At 36.2% G+C, this 24,858-nt stretch overlaps 1 protein-coding gene across 30 annotated transcripts in view; it reads left to right on the forward strand.

Moving 5' to 3' along the window:
* Positions 1–24,858, forward strand: part of LOC146002413 (uncharacterized) — a 562,931-nt gene that overhangs the window by 384,622 nt on the left and 153,451 nt on the right. For 27 of the 30 annotated variants that reach the window (XM_083140199.1, XM_083140200.1, XM_083140202.1 and 24 more), the window contains 8 exons: positions 3,074–3,127; positions 7,176–7,223; positions 7,594–7,641; positions 10,286–10,330; positions 11,263–11,589; positions 17,355–17,378; positions 23,340–23,387; positions 23,961–24,263. The exons of 1 other annotated variant lie outside the window; for it this stretch is intronic. In XM_083140199.1, coding sequence (XP_082996325.1) covers positions 3,074–3,127; positions 7,176–7,223; positions 7,594–7,641; positions 10,286–10,330; positions 11,263–11,589; positions 17,355–17,378; positions 23,340–23,387; positions 23,961–24,263 — 897 coding nt within the window. The remainder of the gene's footprint in view (positions 1–3,073; positions 3,128–7,175; positions 7,224–7,593; positions 7,642–10,285; positions 10,331–11,262; positions 11,590–17,354; positions 17,379–23,339; positions 23,388–23,960; positions 24,264–24,858) is intronic. 2 more of the 30 variants (XM_083140205.1, XM_083140208.1) reach the window with 2 other exon arrangements.

The following is a 24,858-nucleotide window of genomic DNA, read 5'->3' on the forward strand; positions in this document are numbered from 1 at the left end:
AAAATTTGTGTTTATTACGGTTGAATATCGCTAAACATTGCTCCGAATCATCAAAACGTTGTTGCTTTTGATCGATTGTGAGCACGCGCGGCACCCATTTTGCACACAGCTTTCGCATGTTCAAATATTCATGCACAATATGTCCAACACGTTCCTTTGATATTTTTAAAGTCTCAGCTATCTCGATCAACTTCACTTTACGATCATTTAAAATTATTTTGTGGACTTTTTTGATGTTTTCGTCGGTAACAGCCTCTTTGGGGCGTCCACTGCATGCATCGTCTTTGATGCTCATTTCGCCTCGTTTAAATTTAGCAAACCACTTCTCAATGGTTGATTTTCCTGGTGCAGAGTCCGAATAATGTTTAACAAGCCAAGCCTTGGCTTCAACAGTATTTTTTTTTCGCCAAAAAGCAATGCTTTTTTAACACACGAAATTCTTTTTTATCCATTTTTTCACAATAACAAAAGCTGCTTCAATCACAATGCTATATCTCACGAACTAATTATCCGGCAGCTGTGAAATTTATACACATATCTTTTGAAGGTTAGTACTAAGTAAAAATCACATGGATTTAATTCTAGTAACGCCATCTATGAGTCAGCCTACGAACTTTTCAGCCCAACTGTTAAAACACAACTTGAAGTGCAAAAACGAGCGATCCATTTTCCAGTACACTGACAGAGCATTAGTGCCAGCAATCAATGGCTCAGTATGTTAATAGCATTGATCATTGTCAGTATATATGATGTCAGCAGCAAGAAATTATTGTTACAAGAATGATAGACATACACTTTCTCGAATTACTTTATTTTCGTGATAATATTTGTTCACAAATTTTAAAATTACAATAGCAGAACACTCGGGTTTACATGTCAGTGTCAGTTTTCTCAATACATTTTATCATATGAGTATTGTAAAGAGTACATACGAATTATTGAATTTTTTTTGCAGAAACGACAATTTTCTTTAGTTAATATACAATTGCTGGATAAAAAGTAATGGCAACACTGCTGTCCCGTGAAAGGGGTGAGTCACAGCGCCACAAGCGTTTCGTGGCTGCTAAAGGAATGTCAGACGAGGAAGTATAGTGAGTGGGAGCCATTGTATGTTATTCAGTCAAAAACAGCAGTGCTCTGAAGCAGAGGACGAGAGTGCAAGCGCCCTAACAGTATATTTAGGCAAGAAGAACAACGTCTCTCAGGCAGACGGTCAACGCAGCCTACTTCTGCACCTTCTTGCAACACCACCTTTGTCTCGCATTAAGAAGTAAGCGACGACACGGTGTCCCATCATGCAAGGTGTCACACTGCGAACAATGTGATGGCGCTCCTGCATAACTGGTAGTGGGAGGTACTGGAACATCCGCCGTATTCACCGGTATGAGACCGTGTGATTACGACCGTTTTGTCAAAATGAAGGAACCACTGGGCGGGAACACTACGACACGCGCGAAGCCATCATATGTGCTATAGGGCGGTCACTACGGGACATCGACAGAGATGGACGCGCTGACGGTGTACGACGCCTTCCATACGTGTGACAGAAGGTTGTAGAGATGAGGGGCGATTACTTTGAAGGAATGTAACACATGCTCCTCTGCCAATACAGTCAAGTACCAATTATACCAGTGTTGCCATTACTTTTTATCCAACCCTTGTACATAGTTTTCAAATTTATGTATTTTTCCTACATTTGCATCGTTTTTCTGTAACTTTTGCTCATCATGGCAATGAGGATGAATGGTTTATTTAGTTGTTATCTTATCTATAGTCACTTCCTGGCACTTTCGGCTAATTGTGAGAATGAAGAAGAATGAAGAATGATGATGAGCAGTGTGGGGAGTGGAGGAGCAGGAGGATTCCATCCTCCCAACTAGGAGTCTTTCCTAGTATTTATTTTGAGTCCACTTTATGCATATGTAAGATGATTGAGACTGGATCGAACCTGGGGCCAGTGGATTACAAGGTGACAGAATTTCCACTGTGTCTTCAAGGAAGCAATCCAAATATGAAAACTTACTTAAAGCATCGCTCCACCTGTTTCTACCATAAGAAGCATACACCAGCTATCCCCAAGGTTTGGGTAAATCCCCCCCCTCCAAACTAACATTCCATTTAAGTGCTAAGAAGATAGAATTGATAAATATCACATTTTTATCTTATTCCCATTTTGCACAAAACGTTATCCTATAGTTAATTTCAATACATATAAATTCCAATACATATTTAAAAAGTAGTCAGCCACATAAATATTTTTGATATGACAATGAGAACAACACGCACACGTGTAAGACCCCATTTTCATTAATATTCCATGAGAGCAGCAGGGATATTTAATAAGAAGAATTATCATTATAAAGCATAGATTACCCTTCTATATGTTATAAAGCATAGTTTACCCCCCAATATGTATGAATGTTAAGAATTCTGCCTTCATATCAGTCTATTAAATAATGAAATATTTGTTCTCAAGAAAAATATGTTGATATGTGAATATAGATACGTAATCCTACCATATTTTATTTGTGTATAGTTCTATTCATTAATTTGGGTAACACCCTAATTGCAATATTCATATATCAAATTTGAATTGATATGCCTCTTGAATAGGTATGTTATTCTCAAACATTATAGTAAAATAAGTAACTGAAGTAACACTGCTATCAAAATTATCGAATGACGGGAATCATGATAATAAATAACAGGATCTATTTTCCAGTCTGTACAACTATCATACTAGGGGCTTCTTTTGAATATCCATGTGGTTGTTTTTAATTTTGTTATGCAGAAGTAGCGAAGTAGCGAGTAGCGAACAGGAATAGCGTAGCGAGCTACTTTTTAGTAAATGTAGTTGTAGCTGTAGCGAAGCTACATTTTGGAAGAGTAGCTGTAGCTGTAGCAAAGCTACTTTTAAAATGTAGAATTCTGATCACTGAATTTTACCTACTCCTTGCTTCTGCATGATGATGCATGAACAAATGAAACTAATTATGCATATTTCTAGGCAGTATAATACATTTATATTTTCACAATGTTTAGATGTTTTGTAGATGTTGTTTTTCTTTGACAGGTCAATTGGGAGATGTGAACAAACTAATACAGGATCTCACTGCCTTAATCCAAGGTAAGTAAATATTGGGAAAGAATAGAGTGTCCTTGGTTTCTGAAATGTTCTGTACCATAAGCGAAATGGTAAAATTGACTTGTGTACAGATTGAATACCATATTTACTCGTGTACAATGCTCAATTTTTTCCAAACATTTTACCCTCAAAAACTGTGGTGCGTATTATGCACTGAATAATTCAGACAGCCAACAGGAAACCACACATGTTTTCGCTATGTCACTGTATATAGCATGTACATATCAACAGGTGCAAATAAAAATTACCAGTTTGGATTTATTTAGTAATAATAATTTTTAGGAAGACACTATAAAAGTGAGATGGCCATTTCCCATGATTTTTTGAGACATCAAGAAAAGCGACACCGTTCTTGTAAAATTCGAGCATAGACCTCCTGTTACACATAAAGTGTATCAGTGGTATTTGTCTGTCGTGGGATAAACAATGGAAAATACCTTCCTCAAACATCGAGGTGACTCATTGTATACACAAGACAATATTCTCTTGGTCCACATAGCAACAGGTGACTGACTCATTGAATAGCATGACTCTTGATCAGGATAGCAACAGCTTTACAGCTTTCTGAAACTAAGTAAAGCCATTTCTTGAAACTGACCTGTACGGAGCATTATCAGGGTGGCTACTCACCAGGAATTCCAAGAATTTTGCATGAATTATTGTCTTCTGGAAGTATTTGTGGATTCTGCTTGAATTTGTCTTTGTAGACTTGAAAAGTTGAAACTTTTATTAATCCAAATCCCTTTGAATTTATACATATTTATAAATGCTCTGAAGCAAGTTTTTCACAGTGCAGCTTTTCTCAATCCATTTACTTTGATAGTGTCCTTAGCAGGATCTGATGGACAGAAGATTATTGCAAGGTTAGATATCTTGAAGTTGATTAGTTAAATATTTGAGTTTGAAATTCTCATAAAATTAACAATTTTTGATTTTTTGTATAGCCCGTAACATTTGCGACTTTTGCCTGTAGTTGTATTTCAAGCAAGTATATGAAAAGGCGAATGTAAACTTTGCACCTAAAAAGGTAAAGTGCTCCCCTGTGCTTTAGCACCATGCCATGAAGGCGTATAGAGGGTGGGGGGTAACGCCCCACACTTTCTTGATCCGGTCGTGAGTGGGGGTGATGTGATCAGCATCACTCTGCACCTTAAATGAAATATTTTAAATATAGCCTATGCACCATTTAATTAAATTGAATTAGAACTTTTGGTACATCGTGATCACGCAGATCCTTTATATTGTTAATATTTTGAGTGTGTAGGCCTTATGTGTGTGGGTAATTAGAGGCTGAAATTAAGAAAACATATGCTTGTACTTTTGAATTTTTGGAAAGTTTGCCTTAAAAACTGGGAATTATACTTGAATTTTAACATGATCCTTGACTGGCCTCCCTGATTATATGCGAGATATAATTATATGTCACTTTACTCATCAAAAACCAGAGTGTGCATTATACATGCGTAAAAACAGTATTTGCTATCCAGACCACCTCCACACTAGGATTGAGAACAATTGCCATGCCATAGCCCAGATCATAATCCTGTGTGTTCAGCAAACCTGAGATTTACCCCTAGAGATCTGTGTGAAATTCGACAGAGGACATATTGAACAAATACTATCATTTGTACAATGCTCTTCTGTTGAACCTTGATTATAAATTTTTCAGGAGCTTCTGGTAAAAAAAAAAAGTGGAAAATGTGAAATGTTCCTCTTCAAATATATGTACTGTTCTTAACCCTAGAACACTACAGTACGTAAAATTTACATATGCTTTGTGCTCAAATCCCTCCCCTACTTCCCACCTCGCACCCACTCACCCCTCTGCCTAGCAGTGCCTTGGGCATTCTGTCAGACGGGAGGCAGCACTGTGGTAAGGAGGGTGCAAACATTGAACGTCTTTAGTTTGTTCGTTACGTTGGACTCTGTACATCAATTTTACTAGCTCTAGTAAAACAAGAAAAGTCTTTCACGTAATTTTGACATTAGTAAATTAGATTTGGATAGTTAGATTTTGAAAACAAAGGTTTAGAAGGATACACTATTTTCTTGTAAGACTTTGAAATTACATTTGTTCCTTATTTACAGCATTATGAATATTATTATTGTTTGTTTTTCATTGTTTGAACTTTCAATCAAGACATTCTCTTAAAATATTCTATGTTTAATAAAACCATGTTTATAAATTTTAAAATGAAGAATATAACACCAATATAAGGAGCATAAACAAAACAATGTTCGCATAGAATCGTCATTTTGTTTTCATAATGTAGAGGTTGTGTTGAATATCGATTCCTTCTTATACATAAAATTTACATAGTGCTAGTTACAGTGTAATATTGAAACATGGTAGTGTTCTAGGATTAAAGATAGTCTTTGTGGGCATATGTTAGCAAAAATATGCCTTTTAATACTTTAAATAGGTCTAGTTTTTTTATTATTACAGCGGAACCCCAATTTTACATTCTGAGATTTTACATTTTCTTACATTCAATCTTGATTGTCCCAACATATCAATAAGTTATACAATTTTCCTAGATTTTACATTTTCTCACTTTGTAAGTTTTTTCAGTTTGGTCCCCTGAAAAACGTAAAATCGAGATTCCACTATATATATACTAAGAATTTTTATCAGTGTGAAACTGCTTGATGTAGAGCTGGCTGGCCTTGTGTGGGTGCACGATCTGGAGCGGGTCTAATGAAAAGTGTTCAGATGTCAAGATTTTTTTGAAAAATCAAGCAATTTAGTCTGTTACTACTGAGTCAGCAGTTTAAAAATTGATAGAATACTTCATAAGCAATTTACTAGATAGATCGCTTGATTTGTGAGGTTTGAAACAAATGTCCATATTGTTCCTTCCATTTAGGTTATGATATTCTTATGGGGTTAGTCTTTGATTAGTTCTGCATCTGTTGACAAAATTCTGATCTGCTGATGTAGCTAACCAAGATTTCATACCTTTTAAAGGAGAGTTTTTACACTTTAGCCATAAATAGCTATTTCTAAATCTATTAAGTGCTCCACATGAACTGTATTAGATTCAAATCACAGAATAGGATGGCACTAGTAACAATTCGAACCATGACTGTGATAATACCTATTACCTTACACCAATTAATGTGTCTCTAGCGAAGTTATTTCTGAAAATTTTGATTGGATCATTTTGAATAACATAAATGGAAATAATATTTATAGTGGTATTTAGGATACCTGCTATATAACTTAATTATTACTAGGCTTCGGATAGTTATGCATTTTGCATATGGCATATGCAAATGCATACCTTCAGTGTCTTCAGCATATATTGCATATTTTACCGATTTTTTCTTACAGATACATATTCTGTTGTTTCTGTCTGAAAATTTGTAGTTTCCTTACCTTTGGAGCAATCCAGAAACATGATTCAGTATGTGTTCACAAAGAATTCTGACTACAAGTTCCTAAAGGACATTTGCTCTATTCATGAAGGGAAACAAATTTTGGACAGTATTCCAAGTGAACTGCACGTTTCCGATTTGTTGAAATTACAACATGCGCCTATTGTTTCTTGTGATGTGGAGAGAGTGTTTTCAGAGTATAAAAGTATTCTCGTGGATAACAGGCATAAGTTTAGTTTTGAGCATCTGAAACAATACGTAGTTATTAAGTGCAATAGTAATCTTTCATGCTGAGTAGAATGAAAGGCAGTCCACCTTCTGCTAATCGTGACATTCAGTGAAGTCAGAAATAGTTAGTGGACTTATGATAAAGATACATATACAAAAATCATATGCAAAATGTGCTCAATTGTCAATAAGGTAAGCCAAACCATATTTTTTTGCTTATGTAAACAGTGGAATTTATAAATAGTTACAAGCTATGGCTAAATTTTCTGAGTTTGATGTAAATTTTTAAAATTTAAATGCATATTTTGATCATTTAAGGATCATATTTACATACATATTTAAAGGTTTCTTAGCGCATAACAATCTGAAGCCTAATTATAACATTTGAATGTGCAGTAACTAAAATTACATTTTTACATTGCAGTAGAGCATGCAAGTGACCAGGGACAGCACATGACACAAATGAATACAGGTAAATAATTACTTAAACAATTGCATTGTAATTTTGTTTGTTTTTGTTTCTATGGGAACGTTTTGAAGCTACATTTATCTGATGGAAATGTTGCTCAAGAGGTATTTATAATTTTAGTTATCAATAGAAACTATGAAATGAAACCATTATATTATGCTATGTTCAAGTTGAATATATTTTAAACTGCCTGTACAGTGTATTCACTACTTCCTTAGAAACGGTAGTATGTTTCCTTGTCAATTGTATGACTATTAAATATTCAAGATTTTTTTAGTTTAAAATATTTATTGCAACTATATTGCTAATGCTGGTCTCACCTATTCAAAATATGAATGCACAAATCGTAATATATATTTATATATACTTCTAGGCCAGTTTACTGGTGTAACAAACATTTTGCCTGGAATGATGAATCAAGGTAATTTGAAGTGCATTTCTAGCTATTTTAAGAACATCTGAATTTTTTAAAAATCTTAGTAACATATTTAAATCAATTCATTTTACAATGTTTCTTTCAATGTCTTGACACCAGATGGTTTATTGGATGGATATCTAATGTTTTATATTTTTATTGTGTTATTTCTCCTTAAAGAGAATATAATATAATTAATAATAATGACAGCATGCATAAATTTTCCATCATGGGGTAAGCATCTTTCCACCCTCTTTTGGGCATTGCCATTAAACATGGTATTATAGTATATTTTATATTTTAGGTTGATTTCCTTAGCAAAATTTGCTTTTAAATTAATAATAATTTATGGGGCTGTTTGGAGAAATATTTATTTTCTGAAAAAAATAACAAGTTTGTCAGTATTTTCCCTACATGTAGCAATTTTACAATTTTTATGTATATTTTTGATTATAAAATTATTATTAAAAACAAAATTACAATAATTACAAAAGGGAACCCAGAAACTACAGGGGATTGTGCTACTTTTCAAAGTGAATGAAAAACTACAACAACTCTAAAAAAACACTTGTTAAAAACAACACAAATGCCCGAATAACACAAATGCACAATAAAAAACAATTTAAGGGTTTTTCCGAACTTTCGATTCCAACTCTAAAGAAACTCATTCAAGTTTCAAATCCCCAAGAATGCATGAGTGTACAGTTTTGTTTGTCTATCATCTATTCCATCAGTTCCTTTTCATTCTTATAACTAAACCAAAAGGTAGAAATGTAATGTAATAAAACCAAAATGGAAAGTGGCAAAGGTAACACAAGCAGCAGTGTACATATGACATTGAATACACAATAACTACCCCCATTGGAGTCCAAACAAACAACAGTGATATATAGCGCAATATTATTTATCAAATAAAATTTATTTTCTCTGAAAATAGATCCGCTTTCTTTAAAATGATAAACTCGAAGTTTATGCAAGTTGTAATTATACTGCTTTTCTGATTTTTGTGATGATTGATTGAAGTAAAAGTTCTGGGTGCATTGGCACTTTAGGCCATTTTGCACGGCTAGACTCTAGTTTACATCCTTCTTGCCCGTTTACGTCCTTCTTGCGCACTCCTTCTTGCCCGTTTACAAAACCGTGCTAGCAGACAGCCGGCGCTCCAGCATCTGTAGGGTAAATAAGTTTTTCTTTTTACACTTTCTGTCACTAACCATTCACGGGAACAAGGTATGTCTATGAGGTTAGGTTAGGCCTGTTAGGTTAGGTTCCATTAGCACTCATTTCACCCCTAAATATGTGCTTCATCATCAAAAAATGTCCTCAGTATGTTCAATCACACATATTCGGACAACATCGGTTTTTCTCGATTTTCTCCTCCAGGAAATTTTTCCTCGCCTTGGGATTTACTTTGTTGAATTCCTTATAAAATAACCTTTCTAACGATATATGACACGCATTCCTTAGGAAAAGGACGTAAACTAGAGTCTTACCTTTTGCACCCTTCATTGTATGCAGGGAAATATACCCTTGTATAAAATTCTGACTTAAAATAAAAAGTTAGATCAAAGGGTGTAAAAAGCCCCTTAGAAAAATTAAAAGTGCAAGGCTGTACAGTGACCTGAACAAGACAAACACAACACATTAAAAAGTCAGAAAAAATTAGAAGCTTTCTCACCGATGGTGGAAGAGACCAGGTTTTCGCAAATAGCTAAATACCTTTGATAAAATACTGTTATCATCGCCCAACAGGGATGACAAACAGCCGGAAATGTTAAAAGTCTGCCGGAGTTAAGCAAGATCAGCACAGGATGAGTGATGATGTGATGAAATGATGAAGGGAAACTCACTACAAACATCTATGTTCAGGCTGGTATTTGAACCTAGGAACTTTGGTGGTGAGATAAAAAGTCAACCACTTAACATGCTTGGCCATTGATATGGCAATTTTCAAAATCTGCATTGACATTTTTAATAATTATTGCAGAATTGTGCTCTCAGTGTGATATTCTGCTTGTTCATATGCGTAGGTCCATTGATCAGTCAAGCACTTCCAACTGTTTTGCCTAGACCAACTGTTTCAAATGAAGTTTAAGAAATAACAAATTAATAATATATTCCATTTGCTTCACATTTATGCCAACACATAACTCTTATGTAATTTATAATTACTTTCTATTTGTACACTTTTACCCTTTGACTTCACTCTCATTTCAAAAACAAAGAGATTGAGACAAATTAAATTTGCTTCGAGATTAGAATAGTATTTGTATTTTCATTATTATATAATTGCATAAAGGCATAAACTTCCTTTCATGGTCTTTTGCTTTTTACAGAATTTCTCAAAATGTCAAATATCAACATTTGAAGCACCTGGAAACATAAATTTTAATCTGTTTGCGAAAATAGCCCATTGCATGCATTTCTTCCTCCATGTTAGGCAACCAGTGCTCTTGCGAGTGACTCCTAGCACAATGACAAGTTGTGCTGTCTATCTTGGAACATATGCATTTCCGGATATATGTTCATGTGGACTTTTTTGTTCATTGTCCTATCAGGAATCACTTCCTGAAGATTGACCCTATTGTTCCAAATCACCCTGTATAAGGTTAGATTAGTGCATTATTAATAGTTATATTATTTTTTTTAGGTCAACCAAGCAGTCAACAGCCTCTAAGTACTACTGAGGAGTCAGGTAATGTTATACTTGATTTTACTTAGTGTAAATGCTTTTACAATTAGAGTCTTAAATCATGCCACTCTGTTGTTACGAATGACACATCACAACAAAGGAATAATTTTTTTCCCACCTACTGGGTATGTAAACTATATTACTTAATATATCATATTTATAGAGTTCAAGTTCAGTTAATTGTAAAGTCCCATAGGTATGTATAAAAATACACATTATATCATTTTGCAATTGTATAACCTTTTCCACTGGAGAATAAATTTATTTTCAGAGTGAACTCTCATCATAATTTGGTGTGTCTAAACATGACATGAATGATTATTTTTCTTTGTATATCTAAATTTCTAGTAATTGTGCCTGCACAATTGTGTGGGTTAGAGTTTATATACTATTATAATATACAATATACTTATTACTTAATATGTGAAAACTCTGAGATGATTATTTTAAAAACATTTCGTAATGTTTTTTTTTCCTCCTAAAATGTTTACTACAACCAGGAATATGTATATGTACATGTGTGCAATTGTTTGTATGGTGTGTGTGTGTGTGTGCATGCATGCATGTCTGCACATGCTCAACTACTTGCACACACATGCATTCATGTGAACATCTACATATTAATATGGTGTAAATGTGTGAAAATTAATTGGTATATAATATATATATATATATATTATATAGTAACTGCATTTATGTTTCTGTACACAAAAGTGAACAAAGTAGCAACTGTGTGATAAAAGAAAATACAGTTGATGCTTATCTGAATAATTTCACCTGCAAATGCAAACTCACTATGTAAATATAATTATGTATAATTGTAAATGGTAAATAGTAAATGGTGACTTGTATCTGGAGCTAATGGCTGGGGAGATATGCAAACAATAATGGGATGTCCTAGTTTCATTACTGCATCAATTTTAATGTAATTACAGGTGCAGTAACTGATTCTGGTGCAACAGCTGTTGCAGGTGCAATAATTGGTGCCGAGCTAATAAGTGGTTCAGAAGCAGGAGCCAGTGCTGGTTTAGGAGCTGGTATTGGAGCAGAAGCCGGTGCTGGGGCAGGAGCCGGTGCTGGAGCAGGAGCTGGTGCTGGGGCAGGAGCTGGTGCAGGAGCCGGTGCTGGAGCAGGAGCTGGTGCTGGAGCAGGAGCCGGTGCTGGAGCAGGAGCTGGTGCTGGTGCAGGAGCAGGTGCAGGGGCTGGGGCAGGAGCCGGTGCTGGTTCTGGAGTGGGAACAGGAGCTCCCCAGTTTACACCTGGTAAGTGTAACACAGGGTAACCTAAGTTGTAAGTAAACGATGGTTCAAAAGCAAGCTTGTGTCTACCAATTCTTTCTCCCACCTTTCAGTGTGGCTAGTCATGTAGTAATGAATTGTACTCAATACATTCTCCATGTCCTGTCTCAATGTTATTTCTAAATGAATTATTAACATTATATTATGCACTTTTAATAACACAATCACATAAGAGGCACAGTAGTCAATTCGGCAGAGCTTCTGTATTCCATATGGGATATCCAGAGTTGTAAGATCCACCCTGGATCGTTACTTGGTTGATGGGTCTATTGAGCCTCGGCTTCACACTCAGTAACTCTTCGGGGCTTGAGTCTCCTCAGGTTAATCCGGCTTCTTCAGTTCTCAATGAAAGGTCCGTCGTAATTCTGGGTCCAAGGGTTCTCAATCTGCTTATAGATCTTATAGATCTACTTAAAGATCCTACAAGCAGTTGACAATCCTTCTTCTGACTAGGTTCTGTCGATATCCAGTTAAGTATCCAACTTCCCTTTCTCTTGCCAGCCTCTGACCAGAGAACAGAAGATTCTTCCATGACCACAGAATAAGAAAAGGTGTACCCTGACCAGGGTTACAAACATTGACTACCAACAGTCTTCCGGCATATCTCAAGACAATCACAACTCTCTCAATTGTATCCCCTGACCAGGAGCATAGAACAGGGAGAATATATGCCTTCTGACCAGAAGAGCTAAAACTGTCCTAAGGTAATCCCAGAATGAACTAATTCCTAAGATCGAAGTTAATGTAAAGGCAGAAGTTCGAGCTTTGAAAGAAAAGACGGTTATACGAGTTCCGCATTTATCAGAGGTTCAAATACAAAAGGCCACGAGCCACCAAGCTCCGCTGCTTATATCGGATTTCTCGGTGCCATGATGGATTTACAAACTTTTATCCAATATTACATCACAATAAAATACAAATTAATTAAGTATCAACGAGAAACATAATTAGTTACATGTAAAAATTATTATTTTTATCCTTTTGTGATTAATAAATATACAATAGAATTTTAAATATTATACTGAGTATTTAATTTGACCATCGAGTATGGCTTCTTTCAACTCCCCTCTCTCCCTGCAATGGCCATGCGATATGCCAACAAAGAAAAAAAATATATATACAACTTGAAAATGTTGAGCAAAAATATTTATATACAGGTTTTGTTTTGTGCGGGCATAACTTTATTTTGGGTTAATGTAACTAAATTCTGAAAATACTGTCTTGCAGCTAAAGAATCAGGGATTATTATGATATAAGTCTAATTATTATTCGCCAAGGGAGACGACAGATATAGAGTGGGAAAGACAGCCTAATCTTTCGTCTTTTTCCCTGTGACAAGTTTTCATAAGATAGTGTCTGCCTGGCTTTTACACAATAGCATTAGCTTTCCTGCATTGTTGTCACCGATAATAAACTTCCAGCTCAGCTTGCTGGCAGAAAGAAACAACTCTTGAGACTTATATTAACACCAGGATGTATAGTTTATATGCGAGGTGTGTTCCACATTACTAGGTAATTAACTATTAACATATAGAATTATAGTTACAAAAAAAAATTAAGTTGATATATTTTTGAAACGTGGACACTGCTATACGTTACAGAGTGGGTGATAGCTGTGATTTTTTCCAACAATGTATCTACATAAGTCACTCTGGGGCTCAGTCAACCTCTTATCAAGGGCCTCTAAGGACAACTCTGAGGGATAAAGGCAGCCAAAATGTGGTGTTGATATCATCACCTCTACTATGGCTGAGATGAGGAATGTGTGGTGTCCTAGATCCATCCCTCCATGCCTTCATGGTATGATGTAATGTGCAGGATGGAGCTCAGTGGTGTAATCCCCCATGTTACCTGATTTACCAACTTTTTTTAGCACATGTAGTAATTATGAGAATATTTGAAGTCGTTGGACTTCTGTTTTTGTTTTGTTTGCATGCAAGTGTTTTATTTCTATCATATCTAATTAACATAGCAGGTGTTTTGTAAATAATTGAGGGGTTACAAAAATTTATTTCAAGTAATTTATTTAACTTTTGTTAATGAAACCTGTCCAGAACGAAAGAGGAACTAAGTTTTTTTAACACCTACATATGAAGGGTACCGGGGAAAACAATCAAAGTCCACTTTTTGTGAAAGTCAGGATGTTGATGCTAGCCTATGCTATTCTAGGAACAGAGTACTACATATCCGCACATCGAAACATGGGACAAACACTCAGAGTTTACTAAATTTCTGCATATGTACTGTAAAGAAACAATAATGCAGTGTGAGGTTTTGCAAATGTGGTTAGCCTGCTTCAGTTGGTTATCTATCCGTTGTTGCTGCAGCCGGTAAGGGAATTAGTGCTGTTTAGACAAGTTGTCCATAAAGACGTGTATCAGCATAAAACCGAAATAATGAGTGAACCTAGTGACTGCAGTGATGAAAATGCCACAGTGCGTGAAAGTAGACCAAAGAAAAGGTCGAAACAAGGTAGAATGAAAGATGCCAGCATTTGGTCTATGAGTCATGTGCCTGGTGAAGACTGCAAGTGTACGAAGCAGTGTTTCAAGGCCATCGTGAAACAGGAGCGTGATGTTCTCATTTGCGATTTCAATTTACTTGGAGACAAAAATAAACAAAGTGCATACTTGTGCTCGCTAGTATCAGTTTTGCCAGTGAAACGGAGAAGACCACGGAAACCTGAGGAAGACAGTAATCTCTGGAATCACTCTAATTCCTACAAGGTACATGTACAGAGGGTAGAAAAAACTGTTGAAATTCGAGTATCACAAATCAAATTATGATCACAATTAAGAAATCACTCTCTACTACTGGTCATGCCTTAATTGGCCCTAAGGGTTGTCACACTAATAGGCCTTTGAAGAAAAGGGATGAGACTACAAAAGTAACAGAACACATCAGTTCCCTTCAAGGGTGGGTGGCCTTTGCACTACAGCCTACATGATTCCTCTAAGATTTATCTTTCCGAAGAATGAAGCATCAAAAAGTTGCATCACATGTTCACAGATAAACACCCAGAACATCCTGTTTCATATGAATTTTATCGACATATTTTCCATACGAAGTTTAATATTGCTTTTGGGTATCCCAGATCTGATACCGCTCGATCTGTGATGAATTTAAAGCAAAGAAACAGTCTCTTCTTGCCAAGAAAGTTAGTGACAGCTGTAGTGTAGCAAAAGTAGATAAAGAAGTGAATAGGCTAGAGACCCTTAATTTATTACATAAGAAGAAGGCTGCAGTATTTTATGAACTAAAGAGCAGTGCCAAAAATGCAGCTAGAAGGAGGTCAGAATGCGTGGATTTTATGAAAAACCTTGCAGTACCTAATATCAGCATGAATGACGTGTAATACAAGTGACAGTTATCATTCTATATGTTCAATGTACATGTTCTTGCTTCAGGAGAGGTCTGCTTGTACACTTACAATGAGACAATAGCAAAAAAAGGTGCACATAACGTCTCATCAATGCTATATGACTTTTGTTTTCGTCATCATGATGCCTCCGTCCGACATTTGCACATTTTCTGTGATTCATGTCCCGGTCAGAATAAGAGCTACACCATTATTCAGTTCATTCATGCCATGATCCATAAGTACAACAGATTTGACTCAGTGAGAGTAACTTTTCCCATCAGAGGTCATAGTTACAAGGAATGCGATAAAGATATGGGCTTAATAAATCAAGAGGTCCATTTTGAGACCCCTGACAATTGGAATGAGCACATAAGAAGATGTTGTGTAAGACCCTCATTTCAAATTATGGACTTCATTTCTAAGTAAACATTATAGAAAGAAATGTCCACTAAATATAAGAGACGTATGAGAAATGGAAGTAGCCAGAAGCTCTTCAAGAACTATTGCCAGTCGGACGACCTACACTGGTTAGTGGTTGTTGAGAAAAACTCTGCTACAGCAACTGCAGGGCACCCACCTAGTGCGTATTCGAGGTTAATTCCACTTTTTTGGGCAAAGTATGATGACCTACAGTCTCTGAAGACATTCTGTTCAGACCCACCTTTACTTTTCAAGGTTACATGTTTGTTGTCAACGGTGACTAATGTTGTAGGAGCGTGAGATTGCTTCCACTTGTTATATTATTCACCTCTTTTTGTCTCATCTGATACTTATTGTATAACTTGATATTCGCTATAATCAGGTGGGAGTGAACTGGACTTTGATTGCTTTTATGTACAAATATGTGCACTTTGTGACTTTGCCATTAATTCTTTGGACTGAGCAATGTATATTGTTAATGTAACAATAACAAGGCTGTTACATAAACACCTTGAGGATGTACCTACCACAAAACCATTCCCGTTTCTTTTGTCTGCTTCATTTTGTACTGTTTTTCAACTTCACATTAAATTCCTCTCAAAAGTGAAGTGGACTTTGATTGTTTTTCGCCTGTACCCTTCATATGTTCAATGTATGCACCATGGGTGACATGACATGCATCAACATGATAGGAATGCAAACAGTTTGTGCATGCATGTTTCATTAAGTTGAAAATTCATATCCCTGCCACTAGGTGACACTCAAATTACCCACATCACTCACAGTGTTTTGTGCAATGTTTTGGTCCCCAAGATCATGAGACCTTACACCATGTGATTTCTTTTTGTGGAGTTTAATCAAAAACAGGGTATTCATCTCACCGATGCCGCGTGATATCGCAGCCCTAAGGGAGCGTATCATTGCAGCGATAGACACTATCAACATGTTGATGCGAGTGTTGCAAGAACTAGACTATCGTGTTGATGCATACCGTGTCACCCATGGTGCTTACATTGAACATTTGTAGGTGTTAAAAAAACTGAGTTCCTCGTTTGTTCTGGACTGGTTTCATAAACGTAAATTCAATACTTTACTTGCAATAAATACCCCTCAAGTATTTATGAAACACCCAGTATAATAAATATATATACAATTGGTAGCAATATTTTAGTATCAATTATATGATTTTATGTGTGCTCGTTAAATATACTTTTACATGACACTGGATATGCTTATATGTATGAATAGGTAAGGAAAGTTACCCCTTGCTCATTTCACCCTGTCTATAAGACGTATAGGGAGGTAGACCCCACACATTCACTATCTTGTCCATTGTAGAGGTGATGAGCATCACACTCCAGCTGCCTTTACACCTGCAGGGTTGCTTCCAGGTAATCATTTACTTTAAGCTGGGCAAATACCAGAGCTACTTTATGCAGGGACAATATTGCAAAAATCCCCATTTGAGATCATCCACCTTGGGAATTGAACCCAGGTCTCACATGGTAGTTGGACACCCTAACAACTGGACCACAACAATTTATAACATCAAAATATACAGTTATTATATGAAGGCAAAATCCTTTGCAATCGGCTGCTTAACATAACATTAATTAAGAAGGAAATGAACCGTCCATGTTCTTCCAAGGAACATCTACAATTTTATCTTGGATTTGTTAGAATATTTTTTATCTGTATCAGTAAATGTTATATCTCTGTTTTTCCAGTATAACCAAAAATATCATATTGGTTCATACATAGTTTTTTTATTCAATCAATAGTATATTGTTAGATATTGGCACTGTAATCCGAATCAAAAATTTATCAGTTAGTACATACTGGAATTCGAATTGTAAATATACATTGAAAGTAACATCATCCCTATGGCACGTTTCCCCACCCACTCACTTGTAAATTTCAACTACAAATGTAGTCATATTTATTTCAGGCAATTCTATTCCAAGTTTCCTGTGTAAGTAGTAGTATTCAATAATTACATCATTTTCACCAGAAATATTTGTTCAACTATAACTATTATGTTTAAATACATATTAGAGTTCACATGTAAAAAAAAAGGAATGATTAGCTATTGATGTTATTGAAGCTCTGTCAATATTCATCATACTTTTGCTCCATGGGGTGCAAAATTTTAGCTCATTTCGTATGTATGTGTATCACTAATAGAAACATGACTAAATATTTACTTACATGTAAAAGCAATACTTCCACATTATTACAAAAGTATTTTAATTGTATATTTTAGAATCATATTAGATTCCTTTATTTGTCATATAGTATTTAATTCTCAAAGCGAACCATAGGCGTGCGCAGACCCTCTGCTTAGGGGGGGGGGGGGGGGGGGCAAAAGCCTTGATGAAAGTTCAGTCGGGAAAGTAAAACCTAATTTTATCTCTCTTTAAGTTTTATTGCATCGATGGGTGTGTGCATATATACACCCCCCTCCCACACACACACACAGTAGTGTTTTGTCAGTTAAATAGAAGATACTCACGAAATTTATTGTGTGCAAAAATGAATACATATACCCCACAACAACGTGGAGAAAGTGTGACAATTTTGCGTGACACTTTTCCAGGTAGAGTAATATCCCATTTTGGTGATTTGCCATGGCCAGTCGATTTAACCACTCCAGATTTTTTCTTTTGGGGATATTTAGTCATTGGTTTATGTGAATAACCCAGAGATGTTACAGCAACTAAAGGACAATATTCAGCATGAAATTGAAAACATTTCCCTGCAGATTCTTTCCAACACTATTGGAAAATGCAATAAAAAGAACCCAAATTTGCAATAATTCGAATGGTGGTAATTTATTTGATGTTATCTTTAAAAATTGAGGACATAACTTACAAGTATCAATAAAAGTTTAACACAAAAAAACCTACTTTGTTTAATTTTAAAAACACAAGCTATAGGCTAAGAAAAGGTGATGGCTTTTGCGCCACCTTGTATAATACATACATGCATAATCGATTCATCTGCTCCATACCAAACCAATAGCAAAAATCATATAAATTGTCTCTCAAATGAGCATGCTTCTTTTCCTCCAAACAATTGTTCATGCTTTTAAGATAAATCCGTTTAGCAGCAGTACTTCTCTCCCTGGTAATTTACAATGCATTACAGACAACAAATTGGGAGCGAAGCGAGAAAGAAAGTTTTCAGATCCAAATTTTTGCAAAATGAAAACAATATTGATTTAATATGGCAGTGCAAAAATTTTCATGGAGCGCCATTTTTTTTTTCATTTAGATCTTCAGTGTACAGGGCCAACTCCCGCGGACCCCTAGCTACAGCTCTGAACTTGACAAGACTGCAAGAAAAGAAGATATTGCGAGCAACAAAAATTTACGAAATGTATTTCTATTTGTATAAAATTTGAAATCTGGGGGGCAATTGCAGCTTTGTGTCCCTCCTGCAGCAGATCTTGGCCGTCTGGAAGAAATGACGCAAGAAAGATGTGAAAACTAATTCCATCTTAGTATGCTTTTGTCCTGCTACTCTTAGATTCTGCTAGTCTTGCTTTCATTTCCTTCCATGTTTGCCCCCGAAAATTGATTTCCATCCAAGGTTGGGGGACAATGCCCCCTGTCACCCTGTGGTTGCACCACTGCACCCCTTTCCCTGTAGTTTCTTTGAACTTTCATCGGCTTGAAAATACTTTGTTTTGTTTAAGAGTGTTATATTGGTTAATAACGGCGATAAGATTTATCTTTCCTAATTCAAGGTGAAAATATAATATAGGGGCATGGACGTCTGGCAGGGGGCAAGGATGGTCACATCTCTTCCTTAGAAAATGAATTTCAACCTAAAAGTACATTTTCATACGTATAGTTTGATTTCAGTCATTATAATTCACATTAATTATTATAATGGGGATGCAGGAATGCGATAATTTCAATTCAAGAGAGGTTTTTTTATGGGGCAACATTATTATCAAGATAATATGCCCCATGGTAAAATCCCTTGCTTGTACCTCCATGGAAAAAATCTGCGGATGTCCATGATTAAGGGGACATTTGCCATTCCTTGCCCCCCCCCATGCACACGCCTATGAAGCAAACATATTAATGTACTTGAATGCATTAAATAAAAGCAGACCTACATTCACTTACATGTAGTAAGGAAGTATATTGAGACAGTTTTAGAAAATTTTGCATTGGAAATTTATTTTAGAGGACCATTTTAGTTGTGATATTTGTAGATGTGATTTATCAAACAAGATTTGACTGTTCAGTACACCAATACATTTATCAGTATATTTGGTTTTAGCAATTTGTATGCATCTGTTTCAATTTTTTAAAATATGTTCAAATTTTTGTTATTACAATTTCATGTATTTATTATAATATTTACAAAATATTTTTTGTACTTCTGATATAATTTGCATTTGTATATTTTGTTATTTAGCATTACTTTTTTGCCATTTTTGGCTAATTGCCATGATGAGGATCAGTGATGATTAGATGAAAGTGATGAAGGGTCATTCAGAAGCTAGGGCTATAACCTGGGAACTTAGGTGGTCATCTTATGATCTTGCCACTGAACATGCAGGCATTGATATGAGTTTGATATTTTATAAGTGCTGACAATTTACATGGTTCATTGTACCCTATTTCATTTAATCCTCTTAGAAAAACGATCATGTGATTTTTGGTGTGTAGATATCAAAAAATGATTTGATTGGACATTTTTATTAGCTGTGCCACATTTTCAACCCCAAGACAAAGAAATAACTAAGGATTATATCTTATAGATATTATTTCTCTGTGTAATAGTTTGTGCAGGATGAATATCATCTGGTACAAGAGCACATGGTCCAATTTGAATTTTTTTCCTTGCACTGTGATTTTTTTTTTGTTTTTTCACTTACCATGTAATCCTTATTTCCTGACACTAGTGCAATTACATTCTGTGATATTGAGGGCTTTAAAATATACTCATTTTCTTCAGAAATTTTTTAACCCTGATTTTAAGTTTCTGGATTTTACATTTTGCTCTATTTGAAATTTTTTATCTTGATCTCTTCAAATACATAAAATCGAATTTCACGTAGACATGAAGCAGATCTAAATGAGAAATTTTCCAAAATGGCCAGGAAAGAGAGCTATTTCCAACCTACCCTTTCATAAATCACTCAGAATTTTCTTCATTCTCAGAGACATAGTACAACATTCAACAACAATGTACTGCTTTCTTGCACATTCATAATGAAATTGCGGGGCCTCCCCATGGCGCAGTGGTAGCGTCATTGCCTTGTAATCAAGGGGTCCCAGGTTCGATACCCGGTGGAGGCACAAGTGGTTCGGATTCCACTTTAAACTGTAGGTCCAGTCCCGATTAGCCTTACTGCGCATAAAGTGGACTTAAAACACCAAATCAAATCAAAATCAAATCAAATAATGAAATTGCACAACAATGCATTGTATCATAGCATCAGGATCTCTAGGTAATCTGATTCGACATTTGCAAGCGTTCCTCATATTATTATGGTGAGTACTAAAACCACAATCATTCTGACATTATAACATCAGTGGGGTATCTTGTAGATCGACCACAAGGAAAAAAAACCTTGGGACGAAAAGTCCCCGTGCAGCTTTCCCTTCTTTTCTCCACCTCCGGCCATAAGGAAGCATGGTCCACTCTCCCGCACCCCTACTCGCGGGGGTACGGTGCACAGCAGTCGCGGGTCTGCGCAGGTTGTTTTGCTCATGGTTCCACTACAGATAATCGAAGTCTAAGGGACGACCCTTTCTGAAGGCACCCAAATATTTGTTGGATTGAGTAAAACATTGCAGTTTCTATTCCGATAATTTTTTTAGAACAGCTTGCTTGGATGAACACAAGTGCTGAACAAAAAATTGAGAGAAGAAAACAGTTGAACATTGATAACCGTGCAGCTTTGCTCAGACTACAAACTATGTAGTATATCAACCCTTGAATCTAATATACACTTTAATGTTTATTGATAATACAACCTACAATATCAACCTCATTTCCATGTTTTACATGCTGGACTGCATTTTGAATACTAATAAGGATCTGACATCTGAACTCATAGCCGGTATAATTTCCTGTAGGGCTCGTGTTGTGTCGTCCATGTATGGTTGTATGTCCCTTCATCCAACTTATCTTATCACCTCAATTTGAGTTGGATGAAGGGACATTCACAAACATATAGGAATGACGAGCCCTACAGGAGATTACACTTTCTGAGAGCCGATGCCAGAGCCTCGACAGTTTGCAAAATGCAGTCCAGGGTTATTATTTATTGATGTGCACATCTGTGTGGATTATGAGAACAGTATTAAATTTATATACAATATGTTAATAGTGCTCTGCTACAACATGTTTCTATGAAAATTATTACACGTTGATTGTAGTTGGAAAATTCTTGTAGAACATAATCTCACTCAGAGAGTACTGTATTATACGAGGTGCATGTAAAAAAAAAAAAGGGCCGATATTTTTTTAAAAAACAAGAAAATAATGGGAGAAGAAATTTATTGTGATTGATAAACAAGTACATACCTTGGCTATTTTTTGACGTAGTCATCATTAACCTCCAGATATTTCTGATAGCGTGGCACAAGTTTCCGTATGCCCTCTGCATAAAAAACTGCCGCCTGCGAGTGCAGCCAGTCCAGAACTGATGTCTTGAGCACGTCACTGTTGTTGAAATGCTTCGATGCAAGCCACTTTTTTAGGTGAAGAAAATTAAAGAAATCGCTGGGGGCAAGGTCGGGGATGATTGAATAGTTTCCATCCAAATCTTTGAATTGTCTCAACAGTACGAGCAGCTGTGTGTGGGCAGGCGTTGTCGTGGATCAGAAAAATTCCAGAGCGTAGCATTCTTCTCCGCCGATTTTGGATGGCACATCGCAGATTATTCAGTGTTTCGCAATACACCTCTGCTGTAATTGTTCGTCCTGGTTCCAAGAATTCCAAAAAAATCACACCCTTTTGGTCCCAAAACACGGTTGTCATGATTTTGTGAACTGATGTTGTTTGTTTGAATTTCTTCACTTTAGGAGAACCAGAGTGTCACCATTGCATTGACTGCTGCTTCGACTCCCCAGTGGCGTACGATATCCATGTTTCATCCCCCGTCACTATGTGTGAAAAGAGGTCATCCCCATCCTCCCCCCTAGCAGGCCAAAAAATCACGTGCAGCTGTCCTTCTTTGCTCTTTGTGAGCATCTGTCAGCATTTTTGGTACCCACCTCACACACAGTTTGTAATACCCCAGGTTGTCAGTCACAATTCGATGCACTGTTTTTGCAGAAACTTCTGGAAACTCTTTCGCGAGTTCAGATATTGTTAACCGGCAATTGGAATGCACTTTCTTGTTAATGCATTCCTCCGGATCGTCCGTCTGAACACTAGGCCTTCTGCCGGACATGGACATTTGGACATGGACGTCATGGACATTTGAATGCCCTTCCCAAAACTCTCTGCACCATTGACTGACCTTCCCTTCACTCATCACTGTCGGTCCATAAATGGCACACAATTCCCGATAGATGTCAGCTGCATTCTGTCCTTTGGCGTTCATAAATTGTATGACAGATCTCACTTCACGTTTGGCGGGATTTTGTATTACAACAGCTATTTCACCTTACTGCTATTCGCTCGTACGCAATCCCACTCTGATGATTCTATCTCTGTTGCAAGCACAGAATACTAGGGCATGCTCCTGAACATGCTCAACTTCATCAGTGTTGCCAACCCCACATGAAAAATTATCGACCCCTTTTTTTGACATGCGCCTCATAATTCCACATACTATTAAAATTTTGATTAACTTTGTTTCAATCATTACCTAATTTTCTTGTGTTGTATTATTTACATTATCTTCAATCTGAAAGTTTAATGTGGCAATACCTGATTTTTTTATATATTGTGTTCACAGCTAAGTTGCCAGGAGTGCCAAACTTTGTTTCAAGTATGATGCAAGGAAGTAAGAACAATATTTTTTACATACATTTAGTAAATTGATGCGATTATAATGCAACATTTTAATATTTTGTTTTATTTGTGTCTTATTCCACTTAAGTTAAAAATCTGCAATAATTGCAGCTGCATTTAGGTATTATATTACAAACATAAATATTGGGAACTATAATGATACCAGAGGTTTCCCTGGTACCTTAGTTGGTAGAGCTCATCATAAGTGTTAACTTTCAGGGTGTAAGACACTTACTGCCCCTCTCCCAAATTACTCAAGAGAGGTAGATAATATATTTGAAATGTCACTTATGTCAGTCTCTTTTTATTTCAAGTTGGCAACACTAGCGCTGTACTCAAAGAAGGTTGTTTCCTGTTTCAGCCATGAATTTCAAACATTTCAATAAGTTCTGTGTGACATAAGCTATTTTCAATTGGTGCAATTTTTTCGTAACTGATGTTCAAATTAAATATATTGCTGCAAAATTTTATTTTATTGAAAAATATACAGATAACTAATTTTTAATTACTTAAGTAATGAATTTTATTTAGTTCCATTGTTCATTTCTTTTTGTTATTTTTACAGAGGGGATACCATTTGGGAATGCACAATTAAATGGTGGAATAATAGGAAGTGGTTCTGGTACCATTGCTGGAGCTGGTGCTGGAGCTGGTGCTGGTGCTGGAGCAGGTGCTGGTGCTGGTGCTGGTGCTGGTGCTGGTGCTGGAGCTGGAGCAGGTGCAGGTGCTGGTGCTGGTGCTGGTGCAGGTGCTGGAGCTGGTGCTGGTGCTGGTACTGGAGGAGGTGCAGGTGCTGGATATGGTGCTGGAGCTGGTAGTGCTAGAGATGCTGTAATAGGAAACGTTACAGAAGTCAGTTCAGCAGGAGGTCAGTGACTAAGTTCTTGCTTCATCTATTAAATTTTTTGTATAAAAATGGTCAGTAGCTAAGAAAAAAGTACTTGTAGATATCCAAGCCATCATGTTTTGTATTTGCATTTTTGTTATTTAGCAATGCTTCTCTATGGCCTCCTCAATGCTGTAGTGGTAATGTCATTGCCTTCTAATCAAGAGGTCCCCAGTTCAATACCTGGTAGGGGCACATGGTGGGTTGGGTCCCACTTCAAACTGTAGATCCAGTCCTGTTTAGCCTATCTACAGACTCAAAATTAAACTCAAACTCAAGCAATTCTTCTGTGCCACTTTTGTCTAATTATGAATTTGAGAATGAATCATGATTAGATAAAATAAATGAAGAGATACTCATAAGCCACTTCTGACTAATTATGACTTTTAGAATGAATCATGATTAGATAAAATTAATGAAGTGTTACTCATAAGCCACTTTTGGCTAATTATGACTTTGAGATTTAGTCATGATTAGATAAAATGAATGAGGTGATACTCATAAGCCACTTTTGGCTAATTCTGACTTTCAGAATGTATCATGATTAGATAAAATGAATTAAGAGATACTCATAAGC

The sequence above is a fragment of the Lepisma saccharinum genome, chromosome 18 (assembly GCF_977018435.1).
Source record: "Lepisma saccharinum chromosome 18, izLepSacc3.1, whole genome shotgun sequence".
NCBI lineage: Eukaryota > Metazoa > Arthropoda > Insecta > Zygentoma > Lepismatidae > Lepisma > Lepisma saccharinum.